Here is a 24,727-nt window from a genome sequence, read left to right as displayed (position 1 = left end):
AAGGAGGGAACAGGTGGCAGGATGACCTTATCCTGATGAAAAACTGTAAAAGGAGGCTTGGACGACAAAGTTGTGAGCTCTGGAACCCGCAGAGCAATGTGACCACTACCAAAAAGGACACCTTCCAGGCCAACAGACAAGCTGTAACCTCACTTGACAGCTGTAAGGGATGAGACTGAAGTGCATCCAATAAAAGATTAAGGTCCCAAGGAAGGACAAGGGAATGTTATGAGTAACCCCTGTAGAACAGTATGGACGGCTGACTTGGAGGCCAGTGGGCGTTGGACAAGTATGGATAGTGCAGATGATTGCCCCTTCAAAGAACCCCTATCCAGACCTTCCTGTCTGAATGACAGAAGGTGGGGTAAAGAGAAACGCATAAGATAGAAATTTCATTGTTCACTCCAGCAAAAGAAATTTTTGCAAACCTAAGAGGAGGATTCTTCGTCTTTTGAGTCACAGGTTCTGCAAATCTATGGGCTCTCAAGACCCGGTGATCTACTACTGGTGAAGACGACTTTTTTTTTTAAACTACATTTTCTGGAAAGCGATACATGATATCTAGACTCTTCAGGCTTGTGAAACGCTTATCGGGAAGGCTTCATGCCTTTATTGAACTCATGAAGACTGAACACCTTTGTAGAATGCTTTGGATGTCTGAATGAAAGAGTCACCGCTGAGGTAGTAATAGTCTGATCTGTGACTTGAAAGGTATCCCCAACGGCGACTATTAGGCTATCCACCATAGTGGAACTTTTAGAAGCCGATTCCTCATCCAGATCCAATTTAGGAGGGGGCTCCTGAGTTCACCCTCTGACCGACTAATGTCCCTGGAAGGAGATTGCAATCAAAGATCAAGAATAACTGAAGGAGTTGGTGATGCAGGCGATCTAGATGATAATCTGGAGTGAGTGTCTAAATCTTTTCTGTGGTCTACCATGGACAAATTCCTGCTACCTCCTGTGACAGGGAGTGTGCCCATACTGGTTCAGCGATTAGTATAGGCTGGGCAAGAGTGGTGCCAGTAGTTGGTTTTAGGTCCACCTGCCGTAATGGAATGCAGTTAGAACAAAACAGTTCGAACTGGCACTATGTGAATTTAGTGTTGCAGCAAGAGGATGCATAGAATGTGGCTCTGGCTAGCCCATCTAACAAAACAAACTAGTGTACAGTATTAAATAGAACATTATCGATATACCTACTGCAAGTGTGGTACTGCAGGAGGAACAATAGCGAAGGGAACTAGCCGCCAGGCAAAGCTTACCCGGTCCGGGGGGGCGATGGACCCAAGGATCCCTGCTGAGCTTTCCCAGTCTGGCTAAGGACTGGGGAGTAATGGACCCAAGGATCCCTGCTCGATGTTCTAAAACGGTCTGTTAGAAGAGACTTTCTGTGGATTCCAATATGGCAGGCACGACAAGTCCCAGGAACAGGGGATGAGGATGTGGGGGTGGGCTTGTTGAGTTTCAACTGCAGAGCCAATGCCAGCGCAGTAAGGTAGGTGCACTTGACAGCAATTTCCCCAATTTTATCATCCGTGCGACCGCACCATGGAAGTGGCCTGACTAGGCCTGAAGCTGGCGGCGGACACCACAGGGACCTGCAGCACAAGTCTGTGACTAGAAGCACCAGCCACAGAGAAGTGTATGCCCCGGTCCCTCACTTACAAGAAGAGCCGCCTACCGATGCCAGACAGCAGAGGGGCCCGCAGAGCAAATCCCAGCTCTGTAACCAGAAGTACCGTCTGGCCATGGATGATTGTATGCAGTACCCAGTTCCTCACTCATAAGACACTGGGAGCCGTCTAAAGCAGGAATCTACTGATCGGCTGCAGCGGTGAGCAGGCCACAGGAAAGAACCTCCTGCTAAATGCAGGAAGCTGAAGAAAAGCTTTTCTGTGCAGTCAACCTAGGAGATGTAACGAAGACATACAACTGCATGCCTTCAGTTAAGTATGCCAGCACCAGCAGAGGAAAGTTAACGGGAGATTAGGAGCTGTTCACCTAAACTGAGGGCTGTTTCCCTGGGTCCCCCCCAATTTAGGATCTCCCTACCCTAGTGATTGCAGAGGAGGATGGGCGTTGTAGTAATGAGAGGAGGAATACTCACCTATGCACAGTAAACTACATACTTACCTTTTCGTTGATAAAGAATGTGGGCACCACAGCTCCAACAGTGTCCCCTGATGTGCTTGCCTGCCTTTAAGGAGGAAAGGAGTGCTCCAGTAAGGGGGACCCTATAGTTTCTGGGTCATGTCCAAGTGAACGCTTGGATGTTCCTCCTTTTCTTCTGAACTTAGGGCAGACAACAGGATGGTTAGATTTGTTCTGTTTGCCCTCCTCGGTGGGATTACGGAGAGTCTTGCCTCCTGGATTTCCTAAATCGAAGAGGTTGTTGAAGACCAGCGAGAACCAGGTCTGCCTTCTAGGGACACCCAACTAAAACTAGTTACCTTGGTGCCTGTGGGAGGGGTATAGCTAGTAGGAGGAGCTAACAGTTTTTTGCTTAGCGTCCACCTCCTAGTGGCAGTAGCTATAACCATGGTCTTCAGCTGTGTCACCCAATGATATGGATGAGAAATTCAGTTAGTCTTGGTCACCAGGTCTCCACCAGTGGACCTCAAACACAGGACACAAGATGCACCAGTTTGAGAACTGGCAAAAATATCAGCATGACCAGCTTTTTAATGCATTTTATGTTTTAGCCACCCTTCTACAAAGAGAGTCACTGAGCTGTCTGTTCCTATTAATCTGACTAATGTCATGAATTAGGGAAGCATGAAGGAATGCTTTCATGGTATCCCTATTGTAGGGTTGCCAAGTCCACATTATACGCAAAGTAGTCTTTTATATGTTGAAGTATTATTGCATTATTGAATAGTGGGAGCCATTTATCACTCCTAGTCTGTTACTGAGATATTAACCGTTAGAAAGGAGAGTATTCAACTTAACTACCTTACAGAACAGAGGTTCATTTACGAGTGCCATGTCAGTATGCAACATAGCATTGTGAGAGCTAGGGTGGCATGAAAAGGTGCAAACTTCTGGACACTTGGCTTTTCGTGTATCAACTAATTATAACTTATTAAAGGGAACCTGTCATGTCCCCACAGCACCATAGATTATGTTATGATACTGTAAGGGAATGTGGCAGGGAGCCTGGGGATTTTTTTTTTAATACTCACCCGCTATCCAGCAGTGTCCCCATCTGAAGTCTGAGCGGCATGAAAATCTGACTCTTTCTGGAGTCCCATGTGCACGCTCTCTTATAGATTTGTATAAAAGGGAGCGTATACAGGGACTCTGAAAAAGAGTCAGATTTTTGTGCTGTGCACAAACTTCAGAGGACGACACCGCTGAATCGTGGGAGCATAAAAAAATACATCACCCGGCTACCTGACACGTCTCCTAACAGCATCATTCCAAACAGAGGAGGAACACAAACCTAAGTGAGTGGTCACGACTCATGACTTGGGATCCGTGCCCATTGATTTGGGGACTTTGAGTCACTTGTATTTTATTACTGTTTAGATGAAATTAGATGCAGAAATTCAGATAATCTGTATGGTCCCCACTTAGAATGTGCTCCATGATGGATAATGCTATCCAGTGTACATCTTGTGCCAAGTATGCAGTCCTTGACCAGCCGGCTGCATACTGCTGTACGAGATGTGGGCATGTTAAGCATTTGGGAGCCCAGATCCTGGATCTAAATGAGTGGCAACACTGAGATCCACTGAAAACATGGAAAGGAGTTTGCTGCTCACTGGGGTCAATGCAGGGGTGAAAGGTAGTTCGGGAAAACAGGATGAGCAGGCAGCTAGTTGTGTTACAGAAGGGGTAGAGGGAAGAGAACCAGGGAAGCTAGTCCTGAAGTGGCACACCCCAGCAAATTTGCAAGGTTGGAAGATGAGGGGAATGCCATTTCAGGATTAGCACTGCTGCAGCATGACATGCCCTCTGACCACCAGAGGGATATCTGCTCCAGTAAGAAGGGGAATAGTAGCGCAGGGCAGGCTAGACAGATCCTGGTAGTTGGAGATTCAATTATCCGGGATCGAACGGTGTACACTCTTCCTGGCACTCAAGTTCGACACATCGCGGATTGGGTTGACATAATTGGGAGGGAATGGTGAAGATCCAGCCGTCAGGGTACACATTGGTACCAATGACAAAGTTGGAGTGAGGTGGAAGGTCCTTAAAAACAATTTCAGGGCAATGGGATTTAAAGGGGTTGTCCCGCGAAAGCAAGTGGGTCTATACACTTCTGTATGGCCATATTAATGCACTTTGTAATGTACATCGTGCATTAATTATGAGCCATACAGAAGTTATTCACTTACCTGTTCCGTTGCTAGCGTCCTCGTCTCCATGGTGCCGTCTAATTTTCAGCGTCTAATCGCCGGATTAGACGCGCTTGCGCAGTCCCGGTCTTCTTCTTTTCTGAATGGGGCCGCTCGTGCCGGAGAGCGGCTCCGTGTAGCTCCGCCCCGTCACGTGCCGATTCCAGCCAATCAGGAGGCTGGAATCGGTAATGGACCGCACAGAAGCCCTGCGGTCCACCGAGGGAGAAGATCCCGGCGGCCATCTTCACCAGGTAAGAAAGAAGTCACCGGAGCGCGGGGATTCAGGTAAGCGCTGTGCGGTTTTTTTTTTTAAGTCCCTGCATCGGGTTTGTCTCGCGCCAAATGGGGGGCTGTTGAAAAAAAAAAAAACGTTTCGGCGCGGGACAACCCTTTTAAGCTTAAGGTGAGGGCCTCCAAAAATAGCATTTTCTGAAATACTACCTGTACCTCTCATGACACAAGAAAGGCAGTGGGAAATTAGGAAGGTCAACAAGTGTCCTTCAAGAGAGAATTTTATATGGGAGCTACGGAAACACTAAACTTTAGGAAGGCCAAGTTCGATCAGCTTGTGATGCCCTTAACTGCATTGACTGGAATAATGTCCTCAAAATAAGAGTACAAATAATAAAATATCCAAAATATTTACTGTGATTGGTTCATACCTTACAGGAATAAAAGGGTTAGAAATAAGAAAACCAATATAGATGTAAAGGGGGCAATAAACAACAAAAAGAAAGCAGCAAAGAAGCACTAAAAACCTATAAAGGAAAAAAATAAATTACGTAAAAACTTATTGCTGAAGTGTAAAACGTAACCCTAAACTGTTCAACTATATAAAAATAGGAAAAAGATTAATACTGAAAGTGTTGGCTCTTTCATAAATAATGTAGGAGAAATTGTAGAGTGTGATAAGGAGAAAAAACAAAATTAAAAATAGTTTTTTCTTTTGTGTATTCACAGAGGAAAATGAGATGCAGAGTGATAAAGTAAACTTTCCACTAATGTTCACCAGTTTAACCCAGGAAAAAGTGCAGAGTCGTCTTAAAAAGGTTAAAATAGACAAATCGCCGGGTCCCGATGGCATACACCCTCGGGTTGTAAGGGAATAAAGTAATGTGACACACAGATCCTTGCTTCTTATACTTAAAGCAGTTGTCTCGCGAAAGCAAGTGGGGTTAAGTACTTCTGTATGGCCATATTAATGCACTTTGTAATATACATCGTGCATTAAATATGAGCCGTACAGAAGTTATTCACTTACCTTCCCTGCGCTGGCGTCCCCGTCTCCATGGCTCCGTCTAACTTCAGCGTCTAATCGCCCGATTAGACGCGCAGCAGCCTCCTGATTGGCTGGAATCGGCACACGTGATGGGGCGGAGCTACGCGATGACGCTTAGGAGGTGGAGCCAGAACGCCGCTGCTGCCGAACCGAGCCGAAGGCAGAAGACCCTTCTGCGCAAGCGCGTCTAATCGGGCGATTAGACGCTGAAGTTAGACGGAGCCATGGAGACGGGGACGCCAGCGCAGGGAAGGTAAGTGAATAACTTCTGTATGGCTCATATTTAATGCACGATGTATATTACAAAGTGCATTAATATGGCCATACAGAAGTGCTTAACCCCACTTGCTTTCGCGAGACAATCCCTTTAAGGACTCTATAGTGACAAGGGACTGTTCCACTGGATTGGCGCATAGCAAATGTGGTGCCCATATTCAAAAAGCGAACCTGGACCGCTCCTCCTCCATGCCGGAAGCTCTGTGAGCAACGCCGGCTATATTCGCGCCTGTTTAAGAGTTCAAGCATCACTAGCATGAGTGTTGGGCATTGTTTGTCCCACAGCTTGTTCTGTGTAAAAGGACCATTAGGCACACAATTGCTGCAATAATGTATCACGAAATTACACAAAAACTAAACATATAAAACTATTTATCTCTTTATCAAGACAAACCATGGCACAAACAAACCTCCAGATTCAACAGTATTTCAGTCAGAACTAGTGACTCCTTTAATGAAACGTGAATATTTTGTAAAATACTGTACTCAATCTTAGCTCAAGACATTTTCTAATATCCCAAGAGCAGGGAAAATGCAGACAAAGACAGTATATTGAGGGCAGGAGGTATCAATCTAAAGGCGCTTTTACATGGGCCAATAATTGTTTGGATTTCTGCGATCCAGCGAAACTCCGAAAGATTACCACTCAGTGTAACTCTAGACCCAACTGGATGACGAATGAGAAGTCATTCATTTCTCTTCGTCGGTCAGTTTCAGCATGCAGAAAAACAAACAATGAAGTGGCCGTGTAAACTGGTGGTATCCCTTATCAATGGCCGGCCTACTGTGAATGTGGCGGCCGGCCGCCGGAACCGTACCCAGCCGCCTCCATTCACTAGTGATGATCGTTCCTGTGTAAAAACACAGGAATGAAAATTGCCTATCTGTGCCCAACAGGTTGTCCTGTGTTAAAGTGAAAATCACATGACATCCAGGTATAGATCACTTTTGTGATCTGAAACACCAAAATTCCTGTTTTGGACTGTCCATGCAGTTAAGGGCTAGTTTTGAATCCTCAAGAAAAGTGTGTCCTAGCCAATGGCACTACCCGTAGCCTGGCTGGATTACACCATCATATAAAGAGACCAGCAGTTTTCTCAGCCTCCTCTTGACATTCATGTCTTTCACCCTTTTCTTTTGAATCTCTGCCAAACATTTTAGGAAGAATGCCATTGATGGTGCCGTCTGGCATCTCTTAGGACAATAACTCAGCTTTTGTAGTGCAACATCAGACCAGGGCAGCTTTTGGTGGAGCTTCTGCCAGAAGTGGAGAGGTAGGGACCCTACGTGTCCTCTCCACAACATGTATCAAAACCTTTGACATATCCAAAGTTTCACAAAACTGCAGTTACTCCAAGTATGGTATATATTATAAATTAAGGACTTTAGATACACGCATATATAAAGGACGGGAGTAGACCCTTATTTATCTCTATGTAGCACAAGAACTACATATTTATCTCTATGCGGCACAAGTATTTACATGCAGCTTTGCCATAATGTAACTATTATACCATTGCCAGCCCCTGTGAATTTACTCTAAAAACCATCTCCTATTCCCCTTCCTTCAATTATCCAGCCATCACAGCGAGCCCCTTCGTGCAGTAGTCATGGCATATACAAGGCCAGTCAAAAAAGTTTGGACACACCTTTACAAAGCAAGAAAAAACGGAATGAAGAATCATATTGAAGACATGAAAACTATAAAGAAAAACACATGGAATTATGTATTAAACAGTGTTTTAAAAAAACAACAATTTTTTATATTTTAGACTCTTCAAAGTAGCCCTCTTCTGTTTCGGTAATAGATTTGCACACTCTGTATTATAAAATAGTAGAGTAGGAAGAGACCTCCGGGGTCATCGGGTCCAACCCCCTGCTCAATGCAGGATTCACTAAATCATCCCAGATAGATATTTGTCCTGCCTCTGAAGAATTCTATTGAAGGAGAACTCACCACCTCCCACTCGCCACTTGATCCCCCTTACTATCTACTATCTAATCTGTATCTCCTCCCTTTCAGTTTCATCCCATTGCTTCTAGTCTTTCCTTGTGCAAATGCGAATAGGGCTGATCCCTCTGCACTGTGACAGCCCTTCAGATATTTGTAGACAGCTATTAAGTCTCCTCTCAGCCTTCTTTTTTGCAAGCTAAACATTCCCAGATTCTTTAACCGTTCCTCATAGGACATGATTTGTAGACCGCTCACCATCCTGGTAGCTCTTGTCTCAACTTGCTTAGGCTTGTCTATCTTTTTTAAATTGGGGTGCCTAGAACTGGACATAGTATTCCAGATGAGGTCAGAGTAAGGAAGAGTAGAGGTGGATAATCACCTCACGTGATCTAGACTATGCTTCTCTTCTCAGAATTCGGTTTGCCTTTTTGGCTGCTGCATCACATTATTGACTCATGTTCAATTTGTGATCTATTAGTATACCAAGTCTTTTTCACTTGTGCTGCTGCTTAGCTCAATTCCTCCCATTCTGTATGTGTTTTCATTTTTCTTGTGCAGATGTAGTACTTTGCATTTCACCCTGGTAAATACCATTCCGTTAGTCGCCGCCAACTGTTCAAGCCTGTCTAGATCTTATTGTATTCTCTCTTTTCTCACTTATTTGCTATCCCCCATAGCTTTGGGTCATCTGCAAATTTAAATAGTTCCCCGAACCCACTCACATGTCCTTCCTCTAGATTTATAAAAATGTTGGACACTGGACCCAGGACAGAGCCTTCCTCCAGAATCCTAGGATGGCATTCATCTGGACCTTGAGACTTGGGTTCATGCAAATTAGCTAATAGCCCAGTTACAAGCAACGATTATCGCTCAAAAGTCGTTCAAATGGCCAAAAATGAGCAATAACTGTTACATGTAATTGCAGGCATCGTGCACTTTTCGTTTGAAAGAGGATTTTAATGTTAACTTAAAATCCATTGTTCAGCTACTGAGAGATAAAGCAAACACATTTCTGTCTCAAAAGATCTCACATGGTATTCTGGACGGTATGTTTACACTAGCCAGGAGAGAACCATGCAATCCTCCGGCAGCTGTGAGAACAATGCAGCTGTGGCTCGGCAAACAGCTCCTGGAGGTGCTTTAACATGCAAATGAAGATGATAAAGTGTTAATGGCCATTAACACTTAATGCAAATAGATTGAAAGATTATCTGTGTGTGTAAAAGAGCCTTAAGTGTTCCCTCACCATCACTCTGCCTTATAAACAGCCTGCATTATTTTATTCCCTCAATAGCACAGAGAAGATCAGTTGCTGTTACATTTACTTTGAGAGAAAACAGTTGCAAAGCAGGTATTTAAAAGTTAAAGGAGTTGTCTCACGCCGAAACGTTTTTTTTTTTATTCAATAGGCCCCCCGTTCGGCGCGAGACAAACCCAAGGGATGGGTTAAAAAAAAAAAAAAAAAAGTTTATTACTTACCCGAATCCCCGCGCTGCGGCGACTTCTTTCTTCCTTTACCAAGATGGCCGCCGGGATCTTCACCCATGGTGCACCGTGGGCTCTGTGCGGTCCATTGCCGATTCCAGCCTCCTGATTGGCTGGAATCGGCACACGTGACTGGGCGGAGCTACGAGGACCAGCTCTCCGGCACGAGCGGCCCCATTCACCAGGGAGAAGACCGGACTGCGCAAGCGCGTCTAAAAACGCCAGAAGACAGCGAATTTAGACGGATCCATGGCGATGGGGACGCTAGCAACGGAGCAGGTAAGTGAATAACTTCTGTATGGCTCATAATTAATGCACGATGTATATTACAAAGTGCATTAATATGGCCATACAGAAGTGCTGAACCCCACTTGATTTCACGAGACCTCCCCTTTAAGTTAATTTTTAGGCTGTGCACAATTTTCATCCTGTAAGCATCCTATAAAATAATAGACTTGTTTTTGCCAAAAATATTTTTTTTCTATTGCTTTTGGCCTCAACTGCTAGCCTCAATTCATTATTAGCTTTAGCTTTTCTGATACTTGCCCTACAGTTTCTGCAGACCGCATTATATTCTTTAGATATTCCCCCCTCTTTCAATTTGATAAATGATTTCTTTTTTCCTTTTTAACATGGGTTGAAGTTCTGCGTTCATCCATCCTGATCTCTTTAAATGCTTCCAACTCTTCCTTCTTTTAGGGATTGTTAAGAATTTCACAATATGTCCCAACCTTCTTGGACATGTCTATCCATTGGATTCTTCCTATCCTCTTTCTGAGTTCATTAAAACCTGCCTTTCTGAAATCCAACCTTGAGGTCTGAGTTTTCTCAGGTCTTCCTCCCCTTTTTATCCAAAATTCAAGGATAGCATGATCACTGCCTCTTAAGGTCCCAGCCACCCTTACTTCCTCACCCCCCCCCCCTTCCCTGTTGGTAAGAATTAGGTCGAAGATAGCAGATTGTTTTCTTTTCTTTTGGAAGATAAAGTTGCCAGTAAGAGCGGATAGGAATTTGTTGGATCCATTACTTTTACCTGAGAGAGATTCCCAACGAATGTCTGGATGGTTACAATCTCCCATGGTCACTATGTCATGCTTTTTTGAGATCTTGGCCATCTGATGTCGAAAGAGTTCATGAATATCTTCTGTTTCTTTAGGCGGCTTATAGTAAATGCCTACAATAGTCTCTTTTTGTTGTTTTCTTCTTGTATTCTTAACCAAAACAGTTTCTACAGAATGACCATGCTCTGAAGCTGGAATCTCTGTGGAGTTGATGCTTTCCTAGCATACAACCAATACCTCATCCCTTTTTTTTTTTTTAAGGTCTGTTTCCTATAAATATTTTGTATCCTTCAAGCCTTGTATTCCAATCATGTGAATCATTCCACCAAGTCTCCGTGATGCCTATGACATTATATTTCTCTTCATGTGTTAGGAGCTCCAATTCTCCTTGTTAGTTTCCCATGCTCTGGGCATTTGAGTGAGAAACAGCAAGGTTCTCAATAGTATTCCATCAGCTGTATATTTTTGCCTGGCTTTCACTTACCTTCCATTATAGTTCTAGTTTAAAGCTTTCTTAATGAGTGAAGCAAGGCGCCCACTAAATATATGCTTACCCGTTTTTGTAAGGGGCAACCCGTCTCTAGCAAGCAGTCCATCATATAGGTAATTCACTTCATGGTTTAGAAATCCAAATCTTTGCTGACGCCACCATTGGCATAGCCAGTTGTTTACCTCTAGAATCCTGTTCCATCTCCTTATTCCATGGCCATCCACTGGGAAGATGGATGAGAAGACTACCTGTGCTCCTAGTTCCTTCACCTTCCTGCCGAGGTCTTCAAAGTCTCTGCAGATAGTTGCAAGGTCCTTTTTTGCAGTGTCATTTGTCGCTACATGTATTAGTAGGAATGGGTAGTGTTCTGCAGGACTGACAGCTTATCAGACACATCTTTGATTTGTGCACCTGGAAGACAGCACACCTCTCGTGAGGTGTCAGGTCTGCAGACAGCAGCCTCTGCTCCTCTCATTAGGGAATCCCCCACAACAATCTTCTTCACAACCCCTTTTTCTCCATCCAAGAGGCTTCTGAATGCTCACAAAGAACAGTCTAGTAGGCAAAGTAATTTCTTCATGTACCCCTTCATTGTTATCCTTTAAACATATAGCATACATGGCACCATGTCTTTGGGAGACACAGGAAAGGTGAGCGGATGTGACCCAGCATGAAGCATGGGTGAGGTGTGATGGTGTTTGCTGGTAACATTGCTGGTGATTAAAAATGCAAGTCAGGAGGGGTATTGTCTCTCTTGAGGAGAACACCTAGAATGTGAGCGAGGAGACTCATAATGCCATTCATACCCCTCTAGGAGATATATGCAAGCAAGGAAGATGGAACAATACCTCTGTAGCGCCACCTATTGGATGACAGCATTTCTGCAAATCAATGTTAGACCCTTTATACAGGTCTTAAGAAAGATTGGGAATTGAAAACCAAACTAGAATCCATACACAGGAATGCTGCCATCCAATAGGGGCCGCTGCAAAGGTATTGTTCCATTTTCTTTATTTGCATCTCTTGTTCCATCTCTTTATTTGTATGGATTTAGAAGTCTCATCGCTCACCTTCTTGGTGCTCTCCTTAAGGAGAAGCAATACCCCTCCCAACTCAAATCATAGGCCTCTCACTAGCCAGAATCCTACTGCACACTGATAAGGGCAAACACCCCGAAGCCTCTGTCTGTGTATGGATTCTGGCTTGCTTTTCAATTCCCAACCTTTGTTTAGACCTATTAAAAGGGTCAGACATTGAGTTGCAGTAATGCTGCCATACAATCGGTGGCGCTGCAGAGGTATTATTCCATCTTATTTAAAAATTCAAGGCACATTTAATCAGAATGGCAACCACAGCATTCTGCAGCAAAATGCCATCCCATCTGGTTCGTGCTCTGTGAGGCCATAATTTGTTTTTCAACAGGACAATGACCCCCAATACACCTCCAGGCTATGGAAGGGCTATTTTACCAAGGAAGAGTGTCATTGATTGCTGTGTCAGATTACACGGCCTCCACAACCACCCGACCTAAAACCAAATGAGATTATTTGGGTGAGTTGGACCGCAGTGTCAAGAATAAGCAGTCAACCAGTGCTCAGCACCTCTGACAACTTTGCACACAAGGAGGACAACTCTTAAGAATTTAAAATATAAAACATCCTGGTTCATCTAGAACCTATTTGTTCACTACTTCATTCCTGGCGATGTTCCTTCACAGCTTAGGTCTCCAACATGAATCTACAATGTTAAAAAAAAAAAAGAAAAAGGAAAAAAGCATGGAATGAAAAGGCGTGTCCAAACTTTTGACTGGTACTGTACCCCTCTCTTCAGTATTAACGCAGGCTATTTAGCCTTAATCACAACATGGCCATATAAACTGTTCCTCAACAAGCAGTGACAATACGTCTCCACCAGCTCACCTCTTTTACAGTTATCAGAGCAAGGCTTCCAAAAGTTAAGCCCCAGTTACACGGGATGAATGTCGGGTAAACGATGCCCGATATTCGTCCCTGTGTGTTCTCGCTCCCATGCTGCTGCACAGGAAGAAGTATCGCTGGCTCGCTCACAGAGCTGCCAGCAGGGGGTCGGGGCAGCTAGAGAAGAATTCTCTCCTCACTCTCCCCAGTACTGAACGACCGCTGTGTTAAGTGAATGGAGAGGGGTGGGGGAGAGCGAGGAAGGAAATCTCCAGCCACCCCACTGCGAACCAACAATACTTGCTCCAGCACGAGAGCAAGTACATGCGGGGACGAGTTTCAGGCATCGTTTGCACAATATTAGTCCAGTGTAAATTGGCCTTTTCTCCTTCTCATAAGTATTTATCTCCCACAAGCTAAAGTGATGTACCCTCTACTGGTGGAAAGTTAGATTACATAAAGCAGCCAGATACTGCGGTTCCCTGTTAACTGCTAGCCTAGACACAGGAAGGAGGAACACACCACTCTATATGACCAGGAAAGCATCCAGCAGCATGCATTTTAACAACTGTATGAAGCGTAAAAGCAGGACCTGTTTGTCGGGACAGATCTTCTAGTTAACATAGTAACTTGGTTTTGTCCTGCCATGTACTAACCCTACAGGTTACGGACTGACACAAATTCATACTAACAAAAAACCAAAACATACCTGAATATTAACTTGATAGTCTGTTGGACCATGTATCGAACCATACAGTGCAAAGCCCACAACAAATATTCTTCGATTAACTGAAAATCTGAAATATTTATAAAAATATAAAATTAGCACATAATTAAGAGAACATAATGATTTAAAGCTTAACTATTACTATAACATTTGCATAAATCAGTAGTACATGTGAACGCTTCGCTACGTAATGATTAGGAGTGGCACCTTCCTTTTTTCTTGCCTACAGGCTCTCTGTAAGTTACTGTTCACACCCCATTGTGCCTTCCATCAGTTACATCAGGACTAATTCCCAACGTAAACCTCCTCCAAAAGGCTGGAGCGCACACCACTACGTAGGCATGCAGCGCATAAGTCATGAACAGCCTTCCATTGTGTAAAGATACGTTGTAATATATCCATGTCTTCGTTAAACTGTCCCCTCTGCTTAGAAAACTGGAATACACTTTCCTACAAGTTAAGCAAAGGTATCCCAACACATTCCAGCCCAGGCCATGATAAAAGGACAAACTCTTCGCATGTGCTGGGGACATGGGACCCTATGGACAAACTCTAAGCCTGGGTTCACACAGGGGCAGGTTTGCTGCGGTTTTGCCGCGGATTGCCGTTGCATATCCGCACTGCGGCATAACCACTGCGTTTGCAGTGCAATGCAGCACAAATGAGTTTTGCGAAAAAGCTGTTCTGACAGGGCGGATTTTTTCCGCACAGCCGCAGTGCGGAAATGCAACTGCGGCGCGGTTTTCAAAGATGCAGCATGTCCATTCTTCTGTCTTTTCCGTAGCGTTTTTTGTCCATAGACCTCTATGGACGCAGCAAAATACATGGCAAAAAGTAAAAACCGCTGCAGAAAAGAACGCTTGCGGACTTTTTCATAAGAAAATCTGCAGGAAAATCCGCAAGCCAAAATTAACCTTTGAAGCGGTTTTGCCGCAGAAGCATTTCTGCGGCAAAACCGCAACAGAAAAAACGAGGCAAAAGTACTGAAGTACCATCACAGTAATGCCAATGCCATTTTTACTGTTCCATGAATGCTGTAGAAAGAATGTTTTTCAATACATTATATATACACCTTCATTAAAAAACATACAACTTGTGCAGCAGAAAACAAACCCTGAAATAGTTAAGTGGGTGGAAAAAAAAAATAATTTGTTTTGAAAGTGAGAAATCTAAGGTCTAGAAGAGGATTAATTCTCAAAAACCTCAGCAGCCTCCAAAATTATGGAATTATATCCTACCAATAAATGGTCCATCACGACAGCACAACAGGAGGACGTCCTTTAAACTGTCTGGTCTTCCTGTCCCTATACAGAGGCCAAAGCCCCCTCCCCTCCCATTTACCTGCAGTACCTTTCAATGACTACACCGGATATAGCCATACCCATTTTTAAAAAAAATTATCATACTGTTACATCACAAGTATAGGTATCAAATTCTTAAGGGTGGGAAGTAAAGGGTACTGTGATGACGGACTTGTGGAAACCGAACGAAAGGACATAATTCCACATCATCCAGGCATGAAAGCACGACTGGAGCAACACCAGATTATAACTTTCTAAGGAGGGACTATCGCTTGAAGGACTTAAATCCAAAAATGGGATGAAACAGAGGAGACAAATTAGATATTAGAAAAAGCTTTCTGACAGTGAAGGTGATCAATGAGTGGAACAGCTTACCACGGGAGGTGGTGAGTTCTCCTTTAATGTAAGTCTTCAAACAAAGGCTGGACAAATATCTGTCTGGGATGATTTAGTGAATCCTCCACTGAGCAGGGGGTTGGACCCGATGACCCTGGAGGTCCCTTCCAACTCTACCATTCTATGATCATATCAGCATCACCGCGTCCTCAGGAGAGAGTTCCATAGTCTCACTGCTCTTACAGTAAGAAAAAACCCTTCTCTATTGGTGTAGAGAGCTCCCCCTTGTTACAGTCACGGTCCTGGGTATAATAGATGATATGAGAGATCTCTGTATAGACCCCTAATATATTATACATAGTTATTAGAGCTCCCCCTTGTTACATTCCTGGGTATAATAGATATGAGAGATCTCTGTACTGACCCCTGATATATCTATACATTGTTATTATAATGCCCTTTGTTACAGTTCTGCATGTAAATAGATGGCGGAGATCTCTGTACTGTCCCCTGAAATATTATACATAGTTATTAGAATGAGAGAAGCCTAGAGTCTAGATCACGTAAGGGAAATTTTCCCACTCTACTCTTCCTTAGTCAGACCTCATCTGGAATACTGTGTCCAGTTCTGGGCACCTCACTTTTAAAAAGACAGACAAACTGGAGCAAGTTCAGAGAAGAGTTACCAAGATGGTGAGCGGTCTGCAAATCATGTCCTATGAGGAACGGTTAAAGGATCTGGGAATGTTTAGGGGCTGTCACAGTGCAGGGGGAATCAGCCTTTTCTCATTTGCACAAGGAAAGACTAGAAGCAATGGGATAAAGCTGAAAGGGAGGAGACACAAATTAGATATTTCGAGAAAAACTTTCTGACAGTGAGGGTGATCAATGAGTGGAACAGGTTACCACAGGGGGTGGTGAGTTCTCCTTCAAAAGGAAGTGTTCAAAGGCTGGACAAATATCTGTCAGGGATGATTTAGTGAATCCTGCACTGAGCAGGGAGTTGGACCAGATGACATTGGAGGTCCCTTCCAACTCTACCATTCTATGTATGAGCTCCGACAGTATCAGCCATCGAGTCCTTTGGCGGCTAGGTCTTTTGCCGCTGATCTGTCTAAGCATTACAGATTTTTTTAGCGACTGCTAGCATTACATGACCAAAATATGCGAGTCTGAGTCAGGCTATCTTGCCCTCCAGTGATATATCAGGCCTTATGTTTATTATGCTTGTATTAGTCCAGTCAGCTGCTTTGCGTATTTGCTCCACTGGGCCTCCGCTCACTCTGCCCATGATGTTGAGATCGCTCTAGTGGAACTGGCTTTAAGAGCTTCAAGGGCATTTCATGCTCAGCTCTTGGATTGCCGTTCTAATGCATCTAGTGATAGTATTCATTGAAGTCACTTTTCCTTTATTTGGCCCCTGGAAATGAATGAACAAACAATCCTTCTTCAATGGCTCCAAGGATCCAAGATGAGCCAATACGGCTCTTCTCACATCCAAAGTGTGAAATGCTTTATTTTTTGGGCCCTGACAGGAGGGCGGCAATATTATTTCTTGTTCTCTATGGAACTGTGAGACCTTAGGGAGAAAAAGAGGATCATGTCTAAGAACAATTCTATCCTCTAAGACTTTAAAATATGGTTCTCTGCAAGAGAGGGCCTGCAGTTCACTAACCCTACTAGCAGAGGTAATTGCTATTACAAGGTAACTTCAAAAGAAGCTTTTAAAAAAAAAATTAAAAAATTTGATTGCAAAAGTTTATATGGAGAGACACAGACTATTCAGGACCAAGTTGAGATCTTAGGCCGGGACAGATCCTTACAAAGGCCCTCAAGTCTATAAACCCCTTTAAATAAATCTCTTGACCCATCCGCTAGACTGAAATCGAAATATGCACTCATGGCTGAAGCCTGTTCATTCAGAGTTCTAAGACGCAGACCCTTATCAAGGCCCTCCTGTAGAAAATCCAGGATTTTAGGAATCTCAGGGTCGAGCAAATTTGCCTTTTCTGAGCCACACCAGGTAAAAAACCTCTTCCATACTCTAGCATAAATTGTCATAGTAACTGTTACGACTCCCCCTAACAGTAGTTATCACCTTAGTGGAGAGTCCCTGTTCAGGATCCATGCCGTGAGCGTCTATATCCTGTAATCCTGACAGCAGATTGGACCCAGAGCTAGATATTCCCTTACTGATAGAGGAATGGGATCTCCTACTGAGAGAGCAGTTAAGATTTCTTTGTACATGAAGGAGCTACTAGAACAACAATGCAATTGCTTTCCAGGACCTCTCTCAAAACCTGAAGAGCGAGCGGCAGTGGAGGAAAGGCATAAGCTAGTTTTACATCCCAGGTTTGGGAAAGCGCATCCAGACCCACTGGGTTGTCCATCGGATTCATGAAAAATAAGGTGCAGCATTTTGTATTTTTCCTGGTAGCAAATAAATCTATCAGAGGTTTTCCTTATTGATCTGTGATCATATTGAACAGTTCGGTGACCTGCTAAAACAGAGGTTCTTAACTCTGCCCAGGAAAAGAGCTCTTCTGCAAGCTTGTAAAGCAGAGGATATATTGTCAGAATATATTTTTATGCGCCTGCCTTTAATTCTTCAGGCTGTTTTTTCTCACATTGCCCGCAATTCTCCATAATTATGGGATTGAATTTGAAGTGGCCAAGACCCCCTGAAAAGAAAAGTCCTGAGCCCACCACCCAACTGGCTAGCATCTGTAGTTAGATACAAAGAGGGGCAAGGACCATGGAATTTCGTTCCTAAAGTAATTTGGATCTGTCCACCGCAAGAGATTCTCTTACCGGAGCGGGTAATTACATTTTCCTGTCTAAAATGGGAACAATTTTTTTTATCCCAAGATGACAAAACTATATTCTGCAATCTTCCATCTGTGCACAAGACGTCAGACCGACGGTACTCATTGCCTCTCTTAAGGAGAGCTTACTCCCATTCCGAAAGGCTGTCAAAGAAAAATAATTTGTTTGTTTATCATGGGGCAGGAAAGAGTGTTTAGTATTCGAATCTAATAACAGCCCCAAAAATGTTTTCAGAGAATCCGGAACTAAATTGGATTTATCAAAATTAATAATCCAACCTAATTGGGAAAGCCTTCGATCACTTGCCTTAAATCATCAACCATAATCTCAGAAGTGTTGTTACATTAGGAATTTATACCTCTACTCCTCAGAAGGGCCACCATTTCTATCCCTACTTGAGTAAATATAGGGGCCAGTAGAAATACCAAAGGCAGACACACAGATTGAAAATGCTAAACTTTACAATCTTTCCAAATGACAAATCTCAAGATTTCTGATAGGCTGAGACTATAGGGTTATGGTAATAAAGCATATTTAATGGCACACAATATTAAGTTCTCATCTATTAAATCGTGGACCCAATTAGTTTCCATTTTAAATATGTGATAAGCAGTATATTTGTTTAAAGGTTTCAAATTAATAATAGTTCTATATGAACCATTGGGCTTGCCAACTAAAATAAAAGTAGCATAGTGACCTACGCTCAACTCATCTGCAGGAATTGGTATAACAAACAGTTCTTGTGCCCCACCCAATAATTCTTCCGTTATTTCCACCATAAGAAATAATGCCTCATTTGTGTTGCACAGTAATAGTTTCCTTTATGCGCCACAAAGTATAATTCCCATTTGTACTCCTGACAAGATAATGCCCTCTTCATGCCCCTGAAAAGGGCTGTGTTGGGCCATTTCAATGCCCCTATCAGAACTGACAGTGGCATCTAGATGGTTAACAGCCATGACCATAGATCTGCCCAATTGCAACCGCTGCAGCGGTGTGTTAGCTGTCACCACTACATATGGCTCCTGAGTTCACTTTATACAAACCTTATAGGCATCCAATGTTTATTTACATAGGATTACGTGTAAGGGTTAAAAGAACATTGAACATTGAGTGTTTCACTGTATACAATGTAATCCACAGTACCTTATTCGGTCACTGGTGCCGCTGTAGCCCCACCGACTTTCTACCTGCTGGAAGCGGTTAATATTACACTCTTTGCCCCGCAAACAACACCTTGGCCTGTCTATGAACTCTACACGAGGTTTGGGGTTTACTGTAAAGTGCAGGAAGAGACTGACCACCTCCCGGTCAGTGAGGATGCCCGACTGAGCCGGCCCTAGAAAAGATAAAATTAAGGGAGAGGAACATTAGGGATAAACGTAAGATGCTGATCAAGAGAAAAATCTTACAGAATCTGTCATCATCTTAGAGCAGCACAAGGCGACTCCAGTGACACATCTGCAGTATGTATCCATCAATCACACACAGGACTATAAAAAGTAGTCCTCATGAGCTGCAATCTAGCTGCAGCCACTTCATCCTCCTGTCAGTGATTGGCAGCTGTCTTAGGGTGCCTAGAGACAACTGTCAATCATTGGTTGGTGGTGCGGTAGGTGTGGCTAGCTGTAGCTCAAGAACATTTAGGACTACTTTCTGTAATCCTGTGTGTTTGGCTGCTGCTAATAAAAAGCAAGTTTCTCCAAAATGCCTGTACATGAGCACAGAGCAATGTGAGATTGTTCTCCGTGAGAGAAACCAAGTAATCTTGTAGATATGATACATTTTAATGGCTAACAAAACGCATGATGTTACAACAAGCTTTCGGGGATATCTCGCCCTCTTTGTCAGGCTATTGAAAGAGCAGACATACGCTCGCCTGTCACTACCTAGTGCTGCTCTCAGAGGATGACAGATTTCCTATAACAGAGGATATTACTAACGCAAACAATCACGTAAATATACAATTAATACAAGACGACATTTAAACGTTCCCAGTTCTATTTTCGTTTTCTGTACATCCCTATGGGGCAGCACCTCGCTCGGCTAGCAGTTCAGAGTTGCTTTACAGCACAACTTTAGTAGAATGTAAGCCAAAAACCGAAGCAAATTAGAGCAATTATCTAGTGCTTCTTGTTCCATTAGTAGAGTCGCAGTCTTCGGTTAGTGTGCCCCAGTATTGCTCTAGACCTGCTGTAGGACCTCTGACCATCACCTACATAGCTGGGGGGCTACCAGAAGGGAAGAGAGGGTGCGCACAAAAAAGGAAACACACAGTCAACAGCTGTTGGCTACTGTCAGAGATGAGCTGTGCGCCACTCTACAGCAGAAATCAGCTTCTTAGCGCTGCGCCTCGGGGACTGGGCTGAGGGTGTGAGGTCACAGGAGGGGGCGAAGCCGCTTATATGTGCATATCAGGAAACAGCAAAGAGCCCGTTTACATGTGTGCAGAGGACGACAGACGTGTACAAAAAAAAAAGTTGACTACATGAATTGTGTTGGCCAGTTTCTTGCTTCAAAAGATGCAGATTAGTAGGAACACAGACCCCGCAGTATTAAGCCCATCCGTATGAGGTTAATACAGGGAGGGCACTCCCTCCGACCTCATCGGCCCACCACCAAGAAATCAGAGGACCAATTGGTCGCCATCGCAAACCGATACCAGTTAATAATGTAGGGATTGGTTATTGTTTGACATAGGCGGTAATAAGGTTAATACAGTAGTACTGAGATAGATAGATAGATAGATAGATAGATAGATAGATAGATAGATAGATAGATAGATAGATAGATAGATAGATAGATAGATAGATAGATAGATAGATAGATAGTTTATAGTGTGCAAAAGTGCAGGAACCTGAGTAAATATAATTTTGGCGTTATTGTAATTGTAACAACCAGCAGAAAAAAAGTTTCATCTCTTATACCACATAGTAAAATTCCATTAAAAAAATGGCAGAATTCATGTAGGTTTTTACTCTGCCTAAAAAACTAATAAAAATTATACATTAGATGAACTACAGCTTTTGCTTTTTGAAAAAAAGACGATGAAAATCCCCCCAAAAAATCGTTGGTCCAAAATAGGCCATTTTATTAAGGGGCTAAAGTAGATTGTAGGACCAAGTAGCAGCACTAAAGACCCACTCAGTCAAGTTTTTTTTTTCATCTGGCCAAGAAGTAGCTAGAGTCTAGGTGGAACGTGCCTTCAACCCTACTGAAATATAAACTGGGACAGTTGCAATACCAATTCATCTGGCAATTAACCCTTTCCAGTCCAATTTATATCCTGGTTTTCCTAGGGAGCTCACTCTTTCTGCCATTATACAACGGTCTATATGCTGGCTAAAACCAGTACTGCATGAGGTGACAGATTGGATAGGCTCCGACAGCAGAGAGGCTGGCAATATACAGTAAGAGAACCCCGACAGATGTCTACCATTATCAGAGTTGTACAGCATTAAATCATAATGTCTTCACAGGTCAGACAGTGGATTGGAAAGGGTTAAACTATTTGAGCCCTAAAATGGAACAAACAAGGAACTCTACTTCCTCCACTCAGAAGTAGAATCCATAAACTGGGTAACACAGGTCTGTAGCTATAGGATGGAAGTCAACTTCTTTCTGGAATTGGGTTATCAAAGAAAGGTTGGGTAATTCATTAAATTCGGAGGACAACTTAGGAAGGCAGACCAGGTTCGGGTTTAACTCATTAAGGACCAAGAGCTGTAAATATACAGCATTCGGTCCTGGGCTTTAATCCCAGACAATGGTGAAAATACGGCACAAGATTAAAAGGAGCAGGTAGGGTGATCGGCTGTCAGAGTAAGCCGAGGACCTGAAGAAGGCTACAGAAATTTTATAATTGCTTCAGCTCTCTTTTGCAGGCTACATTGGGCTCCATGAGCGCTGTGTAGAGAATAGAAAAATCGACAGTGCCATTTCCTCTATGGAGCCCAGCATATGGCAGAGCTGTGGGGGTCCAGCGGACCCCAGCACAGCTCCGCCAGCGACCGTCACACTTATAGGATGCTTTCCTTGCAACAGGGGTTCGTGTGGTTGCTCTATTTACAGCAGAAAACTGAAAAGACATAAGAATGTCCCCCAAGCATCTTATAAGACATCAATGGGAAGTTACAAGAAAAAAAAATACAAAAAACAAAACACTGCCAACCTATGCAGTCAACCTTTATCCGATCTGCAATCCGAGACCATATTAATTATAAATCAAGCGTCTGAAATAAAATGGGAAATTCATGCTGTACTTCAGCATAGATGTACCAATTTAAAGAATAAAGAACTATAATTTTTTTTCACTTCTTGTACACATTACTCTCTAATAAAAAGGAAAAAAAGTTGGGCCATAAAACCACAGCCAAGGTCCCTTAGGACTGTAACATTCTGGTCCTTCACCGCTTAAGACCACCACCCATTTCTCATAGTTTTTTCCTCCCCCTCTTTCGACAAATCGTAACTTAAATCATTTTCATTATTCCTGAGGAAGAACCCTGAGAGGTTGGAAAGCTCATTATAACATCAGGTATTTTTGCTGGCCATTGAAAGTTATCATATCTACAAGATTACTTTGTTTCTCTTGCTGGGGACAATCACTTAATTATCCGTCGCTGTAGTGGTCTGAGGGCTTGCTTTTTGCAGGGAGAATTGTAATTTTTCAAATGGTACAATTTAACCCATTAGAAACTGCAATACACTTCTTTACTGCCCTCACTAATGGGCTTTAAACCTGCACATACATCTTTTTAAGGCTGTTGCTTGGCTGACTGACAGCCCAGCTTCTGCTCTAATAGCCAGAAACGGAAAGACCTTAGATCCTGGCAGTTTAACCTCTTGCATGCCACAATCAGTAGCAACTGCAGCATGTTAGATGACAGGGAGAAGGGGCTCTTTCTGTCACCCATTGGCATCCCGCAATGCGATTACAAAACACCAATGGGTTCCCATGGGTGCCAGAAGCCTGACAAAGACATCCATGAATGCACTACATAAGTAATGGTCTACTTTTCAGGGGACAAAAAAACTAAACAAAAAAAAAAAAAAGCACAAAAGAAAATTTCAATAACGTTTAACTTAACAAAAAATTCCGATTAAAAAAAATAAATGCATTCTTCCCTGAAAAAAAAACATTTAAAATGGGTAGAATACAAAAGAATTAACACCAAAAAAAAAAAAAAACATAATAGGAATTACTGTCTTCGTAGCGACCCAGGCAATTAAAATATATATTTATCTCACTTTGTGAAAATCTTAAAAATGTTTGTTTTCCTCTAGAGATGAGCGAACCTACTCGGCCACGCCCCTTTTTCTCGATCGAGCACCACGATTTTCGAGTACTTCCGTACTCTGGCGAAAAGATTCGGGGGGCGCCGTGGGTGAGTGGGGGGTTGCAGCGGGGAGTGATACACATTCAATTGTTACTCTTTTTATATATAAATATAAATATATATATAAATATAAATATATATATAAATATAAATATATATATAAATATAAATATATATATAAATATAAATATATATATAAATATAAATATATATATAAATATAAATATATATATAAATATAAATATAAATATATATATATAAATATAAATATATATATATAAATATATATATATATATAAATATATATATATATATAAATATATATATATATATATAAATATAAATATATATATATATATATAAATATATATATATATATATAAATATATATATATATATAAATATATATATATATATATAAATATATATATATATATATAAATATATATATATATATATAAATATATATATATATATATAAATATATATATATATATATATAAATATATATATATATATATATATATATATATATATATATATATATATATATAAATATATATATATATATATATATATATATATATATATATATATAAATATATATATATATATATATATATATATATATAAATATATATATATATATATATATATAAATATATATATAAATATATATATATAAATATATATATAAATATATATATAATATATATATATATATATATAAATATATATATAAATATATATATAAATATATATATATATATATATATATATATATATATATATATATATATATATATATATATATATATATATATATATATATATATATATATATATAAATATATATATATAAATATATATATATAAATATATATATATAAATATATATATATAAATATATATATATATATATATTTATATATATATATTTATAAATATATATTTATAAATATATATATATAAATATATATATATAAATATATATATATAAATATATATATATAAATATATATATATAAATATAAATATATATATATATAAATATATATATATATATAAATATAAATATAAATATAAATATATATATATATATATATATATATATACAAAGGCGGTTTGCAAAAGTACCGTATATACTGGCGTATAAGACGACTTTTGAACCCTGAAAAATCTGCTCTGAAGTCGGGGGTCGTCTTATACACCGGTCCCTGGCAGAGCATTGCTTTCTGGACGCAGGGCTTGAAATCCCCGCCTCCAGAAAGCTAATACTGTGATTAGCTAACACACGCCATCAGCCAATCACAGCCATTCAATGACATCATTGAATGGCTGTGATTGGCTGAAGGCACGTGTGTTTTCTGGAGGCGGGGATTTCAAGCCCTG

General features: G+C 41.5%; 1 protein-coding gene across 1 annotated transcript in view; it reads right to left on the bottom strand.

Moving 5' to 3' along the window:
• Nucleotides 1-24,727, bottom strand: part of LOC136573569 (BTB/POZ domain-containing protein 2-like) — a 42,825-nt gene that overhangs the window by 16,320 nt on the left and 1,778 nt on the right. Inside the window, exons 2-3 of the mRNA XM_066574840.1 lie at nucleotides 19,143-19,335; nucleotides 13,516-13,603 (exon numbers count right to left, since the gene is read on the bottom strand). Of these exons, the coding sequence (XP_066430937.1) occupies nucleotides 13,516-13,603; nucleotides 19,143-19,335 (281 nt within the window). The remainder of the gene's footprint in view (nucleotides 1-13,515; nucleotides 13,604-19,142; nucleotides 19,336-24,727) is intronic.

Source organism: Eleutherodactylus coqui, chromosome 7 (assembly GCF_035609145.1).
Source record: "Eleutherodactylus coqui strain aEleCoq1 chromosome 7, aEleCoq1.hap1, whole genome shotgun sequence".
In the NCBI taxonomy this organism is placed as follows: Eukaryota; Metazoa; Chordata; class Amphibia; order Anura; family Eleutherodactylidae; genus Eleutherodactylus; species Eleutherodactylus coqui.
The sequence above is the reverse complement of the archived record's forward strand: the minus strand, read 5'-3'. Positions and strand labels throughout refer to the sequence as shown.